The sequence below is a fragment of the Amblyomma mixtum genome, chromosome 7 (assembly GCF_055824585.1).
Source record: "Amblyomma mixtum isolate Tamu chromosome 7, ASM5582458v1, whole genome shotgun sequence".
Taxonomy (NCBI): Eukaryota; Metazoa; Arthropoda; class Arachnida; order Ixodida; family Ixodidae; genus Amblyomma; species Amblyomma mixtum.
Genome location: NC_143018.1, coordinates 119,866,832 through 119,881,842, shown reverse-complemented (window position 1 = coordinate 119,881,842; position 15,011 = coordinate 119,866,832). Strand labels below are relative to the sequence as shown.

Genomic DNA, 15,011 nt, shown 5'->3' with positions numbered 1-15,011 from the left:
CATCCTCTGCACCACTTTCCCTCTCCACTCTCTTGCTCGTTCCTCTGCTCGTCTTACCCAGATAGTTGGCTGTGATCTTTTCCGCTCCACTCGTCTCTCTACTTCCTCTTCTGCTCCTATCACCGATCTCTCGGCCTGGACTGAGACCCTATTGGCAGACGTCCGCACTGCCACATCCACACTACCTGCAGTACCATACTCCACCACGGCAGACAGCCGTCTGCTGCACGCTGTCCACCGCCGCTGGCAGGCCCAGGAACACAATCGCCGCCTGCGCCTTCGTTTGGCCCAGCTCGCGTCGGATACAGAGAAGCACTCCTCCTCTCTTCTCCGGCAACAGTGGGGCCAGACCTGCGATCCCATGGCCGGCAACCTGGGCCTCCGCGAAACGTGGTCGCTCCTCAGGGTGCTGCTAGAATCTACGCACACCAAAGCCTCGCAGTGCAAGGATATCTCCCACCTCCTTCACTCCTCCCCACTATCCGATTCTGACTTTCTGGCGGCCGTCAGGAAGCGCTACCTCGGCACCGACCCCCCTACTCCTCTTCCCATCTACTCCGCTCCGCCAACCCCGATCTCGATGCGGACATCTCCCTGGGCGAGGTTCGTGCGGCGCTACTCAAGCTCCGCACCACCTCGGCCCCGGAGGCTGACCGCATCACTAATAAAGCACTCCGTAACCTAGATACCCCCTCCATCGAAGCCCTTACTGACCTCATCAATAAACATTGACAAGCTGGCGCTCTTTCCTCCTCCAGGACCCATGCACGTGTCTTTCATACCCAAACCTGGCATACCTGTCGCACTAGAACACCCCCGCCCCATCTCTCTCACACCCTGTCTCGGCAAGCTGTTCGAACCCGTCATCCTGGCCCGCCTGCAGATATATCTGGGTGACCACGACATGTTGCCGGACTCAATGTTCGGCTTTCGTCGCAAGTTGTCCACCCAGGATGTCATGCTCCAACTTTCCGAGGATGTCCTACATCCCTCCCACCACAAACGCACTGGAGCTATCCTGGCGGAGGACCTTACCAAACAAAGTATTCGATAGTGTACATCACACTGCCATTCTGAACGCTCTTTCTTCCCTCCATGTCGGACCCTGTGTCCATGCTTATATCACCGCTTTCCTCGCACACCGCACAGCCGAAATCTCATACGGCCCACTTTCTTCTTATTCTTTCTCCCTTTGCAACTAGAGCACCCTCCAAGCCTCTGTCACTGGGATGCATTTCGCACTGCACGCACCGGCCTCCCAGACACTCCCATCGCAGACATGACGCATGGGTGCAGTCACTCAAGCATCACGTTCACCACAACACGCGACACATTGAAACTACAACTGAAACACCTACCCTTGAAACACGCCTAGCCCACCTCTGGGAGGCTTATCACAGCATCCTGGTACGCTGAAAAGGCAACAAACACAACAGAACGCTTAAAAAGCGGCTGGCCGCGCTGCAGACACAAATCCAACAGCACTCTGAGGAGCTCTGCCGATCCAACTAGGGACAGATATGTGACGGCATAGCCGGAACCCTGTCCAGCAACGCGCATGGCAACTCCTCCGACACTTCATTGACCCCACACGCACCAAATCAGCAACACAGCACCCCGTGACACGCCTCACACATGAACACATTGACGATCCCGACACCCTTCTAGACACACTTCAAACCATGTACACATCTCCAGGCGGCCCCATACCTCTACCGCACTACACAGGACAAGCAAATCCTACACTAGACACCGACATCACGGAGACGGAAGTCAGAGCGGCCCTCCTGATTCTCCGCGCCAACTCCGCACCTGGTGCAAACCAGATCACAAACTCGATGCTCCGTAATCTGGATGACCAATAGATCACCCACATTACGAAATACTTCAACCAGTGCTAGACGGAGGGTAACCTCAAGCAGGCCTGGCGCCACGCGGAGGTAATATTCATACCTAAACCCAACAAACCACTTACACTTCAAAACCTTCGCCCGATTTCGCTAATCTCATGCCTCGGGAAGCTCCTCGAGCATGTTGTGTTAGCGAGACTCGCAACTCACATGGCGGACAACAATCTTTACCCGCATACCATGGTGGGATTTCGCCCCCATCTATCCGCACAGGACGCCATGCTGCAACTCACACACGACATTTTCGACCCGCTTCTTCCAGGTCACACCAAGGCAGTCTTAGCTTTGGATCTCTCCAAAGCTTTTGATCGCATTGAACATCAGGTGATCATGACTGCTCTATCCCCATTCAATGTGGGTGCGCGTACGTATGCCTACAATCAAGTATTCCTCACTGGCCGCACGGCTGAGATAGACTTCGGCCCTCTGTCTTCCCCCTCCTTCACGCTTCAGAGTATCGGCACCCCTCAAGGGTCCGTCCTTTCCCCCTTTCTCTTTAACACTACCCTCATCCCCCTTGCCCGAAAATTGGCAACTATTCCCCACCTGAAGCACACTCTTTACGCCGACGATATTACCCTGGGGACCACTCACGGCAGTGACAGCGACATAGAGAGCACCTTACAGGAAGCAGCCACCCTCACCCAAAATTACGCACGGACCATCGGACTGTCTTGATCCCCAGAGAAGTCCGAACTGCTCCTCATCCGTCCTAAGAACCACCGCTGTCCCCGCTCCCCCATTGCCATTGAACTGAATGGTGACCCGGTACCTGAGGTTGGCACCCTCCGTGTATTGGGACTGCACATCCAGAACGCTGGCAAAAACACCACTACCCTCAAGAAACTCAAGCAGGTTGTAGGCGCGATATCGGACCTCATCCGCAGGGTTTCGGGACGTCATAGAGGCATGAAGGAGCGTGACCTATGTCGCCTCATTCATGCCTTTGTCCTGAGCCGTGTGCTGTACACTACCCCATACTTACAACTATCCAAACATGACATAAACGCTTTGGATGCTTTGATTCGCAAGACATTTAAAGTAGCACTTCATCTTCCCCTCAACAAACTCAAATAAAGATTACTAGGCCTGGGCCTCCACAACACGATCGGGGAACTGGTGGAGGCCCACCGACAGGTCCAATACATCAGGCTCACACAAACTTCCACAGGGCGGTATACCCTGGACCCCCTCGGCATCAGAATACCGGCCAACGACCCAACACTCCTCGCCATCCCACGACCCCTTCTTCGGGAGCTTCTCATTAGGCCGCTCCCGAGGAATATGCACCCGTCCCACCATGAACAGCGCAGCAGAGCCCGTGCGAAGGCACTCCATCGAGCGTACGGCCCCGAGCCGGACGCCGTATGGGTGGACGCTGCCTGTACGGGTGATGAAGCGATAGCAGCTGTGGTTCACTCTTCATCCACCCACCTCACACTACCTCTCCCTCCAGACACGTCCCCAGAGGCTGCAGAGGAAGCCGCCATTGCACTTGCTATCACTTGCACGGAAGCCCGGTATATTTTAAGTGACTCTAAAACTGCGATTTTAAATTTTGCTCGAGGCCGAGTTCATGTTCCTGCTTTTGGCATACTGGACTCGCCCGATGCACCCCCGCCCCGCCATGTGGAACTGATATGGGTGCCTGCGCACTCCGGGAATCCCGGAAACGAGGCTGCCAACCTTTCAGCCCGAGGTTCTTTAAACCGGGCTCAGGTGGCCTCGGATCGGGGATTCACGAAGGAGCGCATGCACACATTCAGTGAGCTGACCCAGGCATACAGAGCCTCACGCCAGCTCTACCCCCGCCCCACCCCTCCCTAGATAACAAACACGCAACACTCTGGCGCAGACTACAGACACACACTCTCCCCTCACCCCTTACCCCGTGTACTGTGCGATGTCAGTTCACGTTAAAGAATCCCAGGTGGTCGAAATTTCCGGAGCCCTCCACTACGGCGTCTCTCATAGCCTTAGTCGCTTTGGGACGTTAAACCCCATAAACCAGCCAACCATCACCCCTTACCCTAGCTCACTATCATCCATCCTTTCCCACTCCCGCATGTGCCCTATGCCCAGAACCCTTCGCTTCTTCCCTCCGCATCCTTTCCCTCTGCCCGGCGGACCCTTCCCCGCGGGACCTAGAGAACCTGAAGACCTGGGAGGACTGGGAGACCCTGCAGCGCTCGGAGGACCCGGCCGTGCAGACCATCGCCACCGGCCGTGCTGCCATTGTTATGGACCTCAGGAACATAAACACTTGAGTGCAGTGGTGTCGTGCGGGGACCCTGGGGCGTGGCCCGAATTCCTGTGTAAATAAAGTTTTTTTTCTCTCTCTCTCTCCCCGCTTCTTTTCAACATAACCCTCTTCCCACTGGTACGTGCTCTGCGCACTATCCTCGGTCTATCTCATGCTTCATACGCCGATGACATCACCCTCTGGGTGACCAGCGCCAATCTTGGCGATATGGAGACCACTCTCCAGGCGGGCGTGGACGCGGTGGTGACTCACTCCCGGGCTATCGGTTTGAGCTGCTCCCCGTCCAAATCGGAGCTTTTGCTCCTTCTGCCTCGGGGGGTGGCCCCCATATCCCCTTCTACTCTCACCGTCTACCTGGACGGCACACCCATTCCTCATGTTTCTACCCTCCGTATCATTGGACTATTTCTGCAGTCGAAGGGCAAACACACCACCGTCATCAGTCAACTAACAAACACTGTACACCAGACCATCCTCCTCATTCGCCGCATTGTCAACCGCCACCTTCGTATCATGTACGATTCGGGTGTCCACCAATACAAGTGAGATTGTTACTGCGTCATTTCCTTTCCTCAAAACTTACTCTGACCCGCCGCGGTGGCTGAGTGGTAAGGCTCTCGTCTACCGAGCCGGAGTACCCGGGTTCGAACCCGACCCCGGCGGCCGCGTTTCGATGGAGGCGAAACGCAAGAGGCGTCCGTGTGCTGTGCGATGTCAGTGCACGTTAAAGATCCCCAGGTGGTCGAAATTGGTTGGTTGGTTGGTTGGTTGGCCTCGAGTAGAATGGCACATACCCACTACGGGGGAGTGGCCAAGACACAGGCGGTGAACTGTTGGAATGATTAGGAGCTTTAGAGGAAAAGGAGAATTAATAGGGTATAGGCTGACAGATTGGACGACGCAACGAAAGGGGTCCTGTTAGCTGGGAGATCGAAGATGGGAGGACGGCATAATGTGCAGATTTGAATGCAACATCTGGAATGGTTCAATTTTGTATTGACTGAAAGAGAGGCAGAAAAAATAAAAAATAATAATAATAAATTAAGAGATTGATAATCAAAAAAATGAAAACAAAAAGGGGGAAAAATAAATAAATAAATAAATAAATTAAAAAAAAGTAAAAAAAAAATTAGCATGGGAGTCGCTGTGTTTCTAAAAGAAATTTTTCAACTGCACAGCGCGCACTCCTGTTGCTTCGTCCAAGCGAAGTAGCGCCAAAGGAAAGAACAACCTCAGTGGACACAGGCAGACCCAGCTGATGAAACGGAATTTCTAATAGGCGCCTCCTCAAAGAAGAAAATCGGCGGCAGAACAGCAGGAAGTGATCCACTGTCTCAGGCTCGGCACAAAATGAGCACAGTGGAGAAACCGCCAGACCAGATCTGTGAAGGTAGAAATTTAGCAGAGGAACTCGGCATCGCAAACGCGTGAAAGAGACCTCCAGTCTGCGCGAACTCCAGTCTTTGCTGCTCCAAGGGTGCAGAAGATGCTTGTATTCGGGGGATGAAGTAAGCGCCGAGGCTGAAAATTCCTGAAATATTGTGTAACTGCGAAACCTCACCGCAGCTGTATATGCGCAGGTAGGCAGGACCGCAATTATTGGGCCACAGAGAGAGGCCCTTGCTAATGAATCAGCAACCTCATTTAACTGAATGCCCACGTGACCCGGTACCCAAAGCAACCTCACCGAATTTAGATGAAGCGGGATCAGCTGCTTAAAGAGGCGTAATGCCCGAGACTCAGAGGTTGATGATAATGAAAAGCAAATAGATAGAGAGTCCGTCATAACCATGACTTTGGAAACGGCAGGATCTAATTTACGTAAAGCTAGAATGACAGCTAATAATTCGGCCAGATAAATTGGAGTGAAGTCAGGGAGACGGAGAGAAAAGGACCATCCCAATGCAGGAGAAAAAATGCCCACACCTGCCTTTTCACGATCCTGCGAGGCATCGGTAGCAATGAGAATATGAAAAGGAAAGGATCTTAGGTGGTCCTGTAACAAACCGAGAAGGAGAGGAAAGGGCTGGAGCTTGGCATTCGATGGGAAAATGTTATCAAATGCAATCTCGACTGAAGGTGAGATGTTATGCAGAGGATGGATATCTGTGAGCTTAATGTTTAAGGGATCGAGGAGAGACTGCACGAAACATATCTGCGGAGTATGCAACCGAGACCAGGTAGCATTTAAAAAGACTGCGGGCTGACTAAGAAATATTACATTGGATGTGTGGAGAGGAGAGTCGCACAAATTTAAAAAGGTTTGGACTGTTAAAAGGCGAAATCTGGCTAATAAAGATGGAATTCGCGCCTCAAGGTGCAGGACAACATTAGCTACATACTTCGGAAGTCCCAAGCAGAGGCGCAACGCCTCACGCTCCAAGAGCACAAGCGGTCGAAGTTTATAGGCAGGAGCTCCTGAGAATAAAACACATCCGAACTCCAAAATTGGGCGGACATACATTTTATAGATCAGCAGAAGTGTGTGCCTTCTCATCCCTGACCTAGCGCTGCAAAGACGACGCAGGATGCCAATGGCCCGAACTCCTTTTACAGAAACTTGCTCAATGTGAGGCCGCCAGGACATAGTAGAGTCATAGATCACTCCAAGATACTTCACTGTTTGAACCTGAGGAATTATATGATTTCTATAAGAAACGCAGATATGTACAGGATGAGAAACCGGGAAGACCAACAAGGCGCATTTGTTCACATTGAGGGACAGATGAATACTTCCTAACCAGTTGTCAAGAATATTGAGGTAATCCTGCAAGATCTGATACAGAGAGTGAATATCTTTTGCAGAAGCAAAAAATGCGATGTCGTCAGCGTACACGTAAGTTGACACATTATGGATGCATGGAATGGAGCTTAGAAAGATGTTAAAAAGAACAGGAGAAAGAACTGAGCCTTGCGGAACACCTCTTGTCTGTCGGAATTTCTTTGAAGAAACACCATTTCGGCAGCAATAAAATTCTCTGTTTTCCAGGAAAGCAAAGATCCAGGCTACGAAATAGTTTGGGAAATTAAGGACCTGTAATCTGTGTAACAGCATCGAGTACTCGACGCTGTCGTAGGCTTTACTGATATCCAGTGTGATAAGCGCGGCAAACTGTTTAGTGCTGCGAGCTAATTTAATACGGCTCTCAAGGTCAGTATGAGCACACCAAATCGAACAGCCCGGCCTGAAACCAATTTGACAAGGATTCAAGATATCATTTGCAGAAATGAAATACATGATACGACGAAGCAGGACCCGTTCCACCAATTTCACTAAATTCGATGTTAATGAAATCGGGCGTATGTTGTCAGAAGTGAAACCCTCCCCTTGTTTTTTAAGTATTGGAACTATTTCCGCAAGACGCCACTCATGGGGTATCCATGGACCTTTAAGGGAATGGTTAACCAAAGCCAATAGATCTTCAGGAGATTCGGTAAACAAAATTTTAATCATAGATGTAGTGACCTTATCGGGGCCAGGAGCCGCTGGAGATAGGCGCAAAACAATTTGCGAAAGCTCAGGCATAGTGACCTCAATGAAATCACTGGAGATGCATGAGAATGTAGGTGGATAATGAAGTGCAGATGTGAATCGACGTTCTAGGCCACCCGCAATTCCTTCTAAGGCCTTAGCGATGTCAGCAGGGGATTGAACGAGGGATTCAATATTGACAGCCGGTGGAATCACTTTCCTTCTCCTCATAAAATTAAACAGGGCCCGTTTATTCCCTGACTGAGAAAGAAAATCATAATGACTTGTAATATACTCCTCCTTCGCGCGGGAGATAGTGCGCTTAAATGTTGCTGCGACATACTTATAATCCAACCAATTTTTAGGGCATTGATTTAGGAGGAGTTTCTTCCAGGCTGCTTTCCGCCGTCTATAGGCACGCGTGCACTCTGCATTCCACCAATTATTGGTGATTGCATCCTTGGATCCTGTGACTATGAATTCAGACTTTTGCCTTGCGCGTTCCAACACTGTGCATATATGTGTAGCTTTACATTCGGAACTCGTAGTGGTGTTTCGGTCCGAATCGATTGTGAGAGCTGATTTGAGAGTGTCTTTAAAGCGAACATAATTTATGAAGGTGCGCTGTTGTCGTTCGGGAAGAGTTAAGTTACACGCAACCCTGAAACTGATCGGTAGATGATCACTGTTAGTCGCGCAGTCAACAGGCGCCCAAGACGAGACAGAGACTCCTGGGGAGGAAAAAGTTAAGTCTAAAACAGAGCGGCATAGACCACGTACAAATGTAGGCATGCCTGAATTGTTGCAGACTATGTTGTTGTCGCAAATCGAATCAAATAGTCTAGAGCCGAAACAATCTGTTTTAAACCCCCACGTCACGTGGTGCGAATTAAAATCCCCAACTAATAAAACCTGAGATCTGCTGCTAGACATCAATGAGTCAAGGGGCCGAGTGTCAAGCACACCTGAAGGGAAATATGCGTTAGCTACAGTAAAGGGCTGTTGACCTGGGATATTGAGATCAACCGCCAGTATTTCGCACTGACTGTCCGCATACTGAAAAGAAATGAAGGCCCTGTGACAAAACTTTAAGGAAATTAGCAGCAACAACCCTCCCCCTCGTGAAGACCTATCTAGCCGGAACGAACGGTAATGTTTGAGATGATAATTAATATCTGAAGTAAGCCATGTTTCCTGTAACGCAATTACATCCGGTTGAAGTTGAGTACATAGGCATATTAAATCTGTTGAAGCTGAGGATATAGATCGGCAATTCCATTGGAGAACACTTAACGACCCTATCTTGGCGGGAGAGCTGCAGCGGCAACTGCCGCTTCGAGAATCCTGGTCTTAGGATTTTGTTTTGCATGACTTTTCTGGGACTTGGACTGGTGACAAGATGGATCCGGGATACTCAAAGGAGACCCACTTCGTTTTTGGGCGCGGGTATCGAATTCCATCTCAACACATTCATCAGAGGATGCGTCCTTAACGCTGTTCGGGAGAGATTTTTCAGGAGTCGTTTGTCGCTCATGCTGACTTTGGCCCTGTGGAGCGCTATTGATGTCCACAGATGGTGGAGGAGCAGCCGAAACCATAGAGGACAAGAGCGGAGCGGCGTGCGCTTGCAGCATATTAGTCATCTGGGTAGCTACTACCTGTGAGATGCACGTGGATACCGTTTCCATAATACGTTCCATTGCATTCGCCACTGCTTTTTCAACCGCAGCGGTAATTGCTTGTGTCCAAGAGGCGTCCATTGCAGGTGGACATTTGGCAGCCACACTAGAATAGCATGAGGCTCTTTCTTTGACTGCTGCAAAGGCCTCTCGTCGCGTGCATCGACGTTTATCTATTATCTCTAGAACCTGCACTTCTTGAGCTCGTGCAGGACAATCAGGACAGTTGGCAGAGTGGGCACCACCACACAGACAACATTTTTCTTGCTGTTCAGGGCATTCTTCTCTAGCATGGCTTTCGCCGCATGCACAGCACCGTGAGCCCGATTTGCACGCTTTGGCGCTGTGGCCAAATCTCCAACAGTTCTGACACTGAAGGGGACGAGAGTTAAATGCGTCAACTCGAAACACTAGTGGCCACACTTTGATCTCTGAAGGGCACACTACTCCTGCGAATGTGGCTATGACGGACTCTGTAGGTATTTTCACCCCCTCTACCATTCTGCTGCAACGATGGACCGCAATGACGCCCGCAGACGAGAGGTTCTCCAGCGTTTCTGAAGGGCTCAATCGAGAGTCAACACCTCGGACTAAGCCCTTGGAACATGCTAAATGAGGCGGAATAAATGCGCTCACCGGGTGGTTGGCGAAGGAGGTACACCTCAAAAGGTCGGCGACACAATCCTTGTCCGGCGACCTGCACAATATCCCACCCTTGCCGAACTGCCGCACATCTGTGATTCGCATGAAATGTGGTGATGTAGTCTGAAGGGCCACCTGCACCGCTTCCGGGTTATTCAAACGAATGGCGCCTCCATCAGCTGGAACTAAAGCCACAGGAATGCTGGTGACTCCACTGCGAAAAAAGACATCGATTGGAAGCTGGTCCTGTGGAAGAGAGGCCGACCAAGGGGAAAACCCTTGGCCGGGAGAAGAGGTAGACATTAAGCCGTCGTCCCGCGCCCTATCACCCTATAACAGGGGCAGGAACAGAAAACAAGAAGGACAAATTGGGCAAGCTAGCACAACACCGCCAGGTACTCAGCCGCTACCCCGCTTTATCTTTCACTCCTTCCTTCCTCCCTTCCCTTACGGCGTGGTTCAGGTGTCCGCCGATATATGTGAGACAGATACTGCGCCATTTCCTTTCCTCAAAACCAATTTACCAATTTATTTTATTCTGCTCTGCATAATATCCTGCTAGTAAGTGCGTATAATATCAACAAGATTACATACATTCACGGCGCGCATGAGAGTATATTTCCGTGCGCTAATTCTTACCAGAAGCCGCTACGAATCGCCAGCCACAGGACATTTGTCTTCATCACCAGTGCCGGATAAAAGCGCAGAATGCCCGACCCGTAGAAGATGCATTCGAAGGTGCCAGTGCGGCACGCGATCGCGCGTGGTCTTTTCTGAAGAAGAAGATCTGGGTGAACGGTGCACTGGTGTCAGAGCAGCGCGGTCAGCAGTTCGAAAATTGGAAAAGGTGAGAGCAGACACCGGGATTACCAAGTAAGTCGTGATGTGTACTCCCTCTCGAAGGGGCCGAGCGCTCGAGGGAGTTCCTTACTGCTAAATTAATGTGCAGAGAAACTGCGAAACCGTAAACGCACAATGCGCCCGTGTGCTGTGCGATGTCAGTGTACGTTAAAGAACCCCAGGTGGTCGAAATTATTCCGGAGACCTCCACTACGGCACCTGGTTCTCTCCTTTTGTTGCGAAAGCAACACTACGATACTCGCTGAGCCGTTTCGCGGAGCTCTGGAAAGGCCAAGCTGCGCATGAGCGAGGAGCGGGTGACGGCCCACGGCGCACTGCTGGCGCGCCGGGGCCGCCGCCGGGAGCTCTTCATCGCCTCGCCGACAGTTTCCCTCTGTCTCTCTCTCCCTATCTGATGCGCAGTACCGGTTGCGCATCGCCATCTGCGTGGTTTGTGCTGTATATATACATGGCTACGCGCAGATTTTGATTTCTCAATCCTCCAGGTTTAACCAGAGCTAAACCACAGCGAATTTTTTTCTTCTTTCACTTCCACCTCCCTCCTTTTCCTTACGGCGCGGTTCAGGTGTCCACCGAGATATGCGAGGCAGATACTGCGCCTTTTCCTTTCCTCAAAAACCAGTTTACCAATTTATCGTATCCAGGCCGTGCTGACGTTTACCATGGTCCCAGTGTGTGAGGAAAACTATTCAGCGTAACCAAACTCTCTTTGCAATGCTATGCTTCTATTTCTATTTGGTTTAAGAGATCTGTATTTGAAAAATATTTGCGTTCAAAACGAGCAAAGGATGGAAGGGCTTTGTTTATGCGCGCCAGCACACCTCGTCTGCCTTGCTTTAGAGCTGAGTTTAGTCCAGCAAAATGCGCCTGCACAGCTGCTAGGGACAAAATTTATTATTAGAAGCGCGATGCTTGCAGATGTAGGTGTCAGTGGAGAACAGAATAAACGTTACGAGTTTAGGGGAACGACGAAAGCTAAACGTTTGCATGTAACATTATGCTTCGTACTTCTTCCCTTCAGGAGAACGCCGTTCTAATGCTCTCTGTCTGAAGCATTTCTTGCAGTCAGCAAAGAGTTTTTAAGGCCGATTTAAATGCTTCGTTAGAGTGAAACACGTCCACAGTGCTTATTCTGCCCGATAATTCGGGGGCCACGCTGCAGGATGTCGTACGCAGCCCCGCAGGAAACACGTGACTCGGCAGAGCAGGCGACTCAGAAGCCGGCCACCTTCTCGGATCACGTGTCGGCCGCCATCGGATCCCGCTCCTACCTCTGGACGGTTGCCGCGCTCGCTGGCATTCTGGTCATCTCTTCTATGATGGCCACTTCCGGCAGCCGCAGCTCCCGCGCCCCCTCGCGGTGGTCGGGAAGCGCACAAGACAGCGGAAGGTCGGCAGTCGCTTCAGGCAACCCTGCGGCACTCCCTTCGGTGGAAGGACAGTTGGGAGGCGACATGAAGAGGCAGCCGATGATGTGAGATCTGCTGAGTGGATATACATGTGTCGCTGGAACAGCGGCACATGCTGCTTGCGCTTGCTAGTGTGTGAGGTATCTGGTCGCAGGAAAGAAGAGAAACTAAAAGGCTTGTGACTAAAAGGCTTTATTGGTCGCACGCAATAAATAGGCGAAAAGGAGCACAATCAACAGATACAACAGCATTAGTGGTGATTGTAAAACAAAAGGACAAAACAAACAAAAGCACACAATCGCACCCTACACTTAGCGTACTCAACTGTTAAGATAGACAATTTCTTTTTGTGTTAGCGCGACGGAAGTTTTGCTGACGCAATTGTCAAGTCCCCGGTGAATTAAAAGAGCTTCAACTATTTCCCGCGTACGTTGGTCCTTATTTTTATACAGTATTGCGGTACGGCTGAAGAAAGGAGAGCATTTACAAGAAAGCCAATGTAGAGCCGAATTGCTTTTGGGGGATAGTTTTAGGGAGCGTTTATGCTCGCTCAGGCGATCATTGAGGCAACGCCCTGTTTGACCAGTATAGCACCAAGTCAGCGCAAGTCAGCGCTGTGTTTGCCTGTGCCTTGTCCCGTCCTTTGTGCGCTGTGCCTTCAGTCTGAACCATGTACTATCGCGCTCAATATGAGTTGCAACGCGTGGTCATCGACCGGGGCTCGTTCCGTGGTGTGCCTTCTCCAAACAGTCGCTCGGAATTCTGGGAGAAACTGCTGTTCCATGAAACAACAGCACCCCCGCTCATGAAAAAGTTTCTCCCAGAATTCCGAGCGACTGTTTGGAGGAGGCACACCACTGAACGAGCCCCGGTCAATGACCGCGCGTTGCAACTCATATTGAGCGCGATAGTACCGACTAGCCTAGGCAAATACCTTACTGCAAGGAGAGAAAGTTCAGCGCTACTTGTAAATGTGGCTAATGTGAGTAAAATTACGTTGCAAGGACGGCGCCGCGTAAGGATATGGTTTTAAAAGTCCGCTTATGGCGTCCACACTAGCATGTCGACATTCGCGTACATCGATGCACAAAGTGCACCGATGTACTACGCGACATGGTGTTTGCATTCTAAAAGCCAGCGCTGACACCGAACAACCCTCCTACCGACTGTGCAAATAAACTTCAACTGCTGTTGTGTTGTTGTGACTGAGAGAAGGATGAAGAGAAAATTGCACGGGCCTGCCTACTGGCTCGAGCCACGCCACCACCGCTGCCACGTGCACATAGAGGGGAGTTAAGAGATCAGAGGAAAGAGAAAAAGGAAAGAAAAGACGCGCGTCGCAGCTACAACTGCGTCCGCCGGAGTGGACGCTGCTCAAAAAACAGATAAGCGGCCGTCTACCGAGCCGGAGTACCCGGGTTCGAACCCGACCGCGGCGGCCGCGTTTCGATGGAGGCGTAACGCAAGAGGCGCCCGTGTGCTGTGCGATGTCAGTGCACGTTAAAGATCCCCAGGTGGTCGAAATTATTCCGGAGACCTCCACTACGGCACCTCTTTCTCTCTTTCTTCTTTCACTCCCACCTTCCTCCCTTTCCTTACGGCGCGGTTCAGGTGTCCGCCGAGATATGTGAGACAGTTACTGCGCCATTTCCTTTCCTCAAAAACCAATTTACCAATTTACGGCCGAAGCCACGCTCGCCGAAGCGAGGACAGATACTCCTGGGTCCGCTCATTCATAAGTGAATTCCACGACCGCAACGCTGTTCGGCCGCATTTTGATGCGGGTAAAATTCGCAGCCGGCTCTGCTCTGTGCGATGCTGCTGTAAACAATTCGGCACCTTTCTCTACGTCACCTCTTTTCCTTTTCTTTTCATTCTCTTTTTATCCCTTCTCTCACGGCGCGGTTTCGGTGTCCATCGATAGTGAAGGCGTGATTGTGCCTTCCGCTCCTTCACAAAACATCCTCATTTGCGCTTCTGGTTCAACCTAGAAATATTCTATAGTTCTGAGGAAGGCTTTTACTGTTGCTTCTCTGTAAACAGGCAGGCGAACCAGGCCAAAGCACTTCGGCGCTCCAGAGCTGGACGTAGCTCGGCACAAAAGGGAGCCCTGCGTCCTGCGCCGTCGGCCGAAGAACTCCAGCTGGGGGCGGCGGTCGAGGACAGCGGTGAGCCCGAGTTCATCCGCCAGGTCGAGGGCTGCCGCTCGACGGTGTGCCGCTGGCAGGGTGAGTACCTCGGAGGGAAGCTGGACGAGACGGTGGACCCCTGCGTGGACTTCTACAGCTACGCGTGTCCCAGCCGATGGTTCCACCAGGACACCCTCGCGGCCATGCCGTACAGAGTCTACGCGGCTGGACAGCTCATGTGAGTGGTGGGGTTTCGGGCCGTCCCCGTCGTTTTACGTTGCAATTACTAGCAACGCACTGTGATGTATTACGATGTGTTTAGACAGAATGACAGCATTCCATTTTTTGAATTCCATATTAACTCCATATTAATTCCATACCTTACTACAAATCTACACCCCCTTGGGGGATTCCCCTAAACGTTTGACCAACACTGCTCCCACTTCGAGTTATTGATCAATTCGCTCTCGCCCTACCAGAAGCTTGCCGTCCCGGTTAGCTCAATTGGTAGAGCGACTGCTCCGGTGAAGCGGTGGTCCGGGGTTCGAACCCCGAACCAGGACGAATTTTCCCTTAACTGCGAAGTTTCTGAGAAAACTGTATAGCTTTCCTTAGTAGCCGTATGGCTGCGCTCGGGTGGATGCCA

The 15,011-nt window shown here is 51.2% G+C and overlaps 1 protein-coding gene and 1 pseudogene across 1 annotated transcript in view; both read left to right on the top strand.

The window, feature by feature from the left end:
• Positions 1–763: 763 nt before the first annotated feature.
• On the top strand, positions 764–11,878 carry LOC149337337 (uncharacterized; annotated as a pseudogene).
• A 112-nt stretch (positions 11,879–11,990) lies between these two features.
• LOC149337336 (uncharacterized) overlaps positions 11,991–15,011 on the top strand; it is a 44,544-nt gene continuing 41,523 nt past the window's right edge. Inside the window, exons 1-3 of the mRNA XM_089554397.1 lie at positions 11,991–12,234; positions 13,926–13,959; positions 14,280–14,603. Of these exons, the coding sequence (XP_089410523.1) occupies positions 11,991–12,234; positions 13,926–13,959; positions 14,280–14,603 (602 nt within the window). The remainder of the gene's footprint in view (positions 12,235–13,925; positions 13,960–14,279; positions 14,604–15,011) is intronic.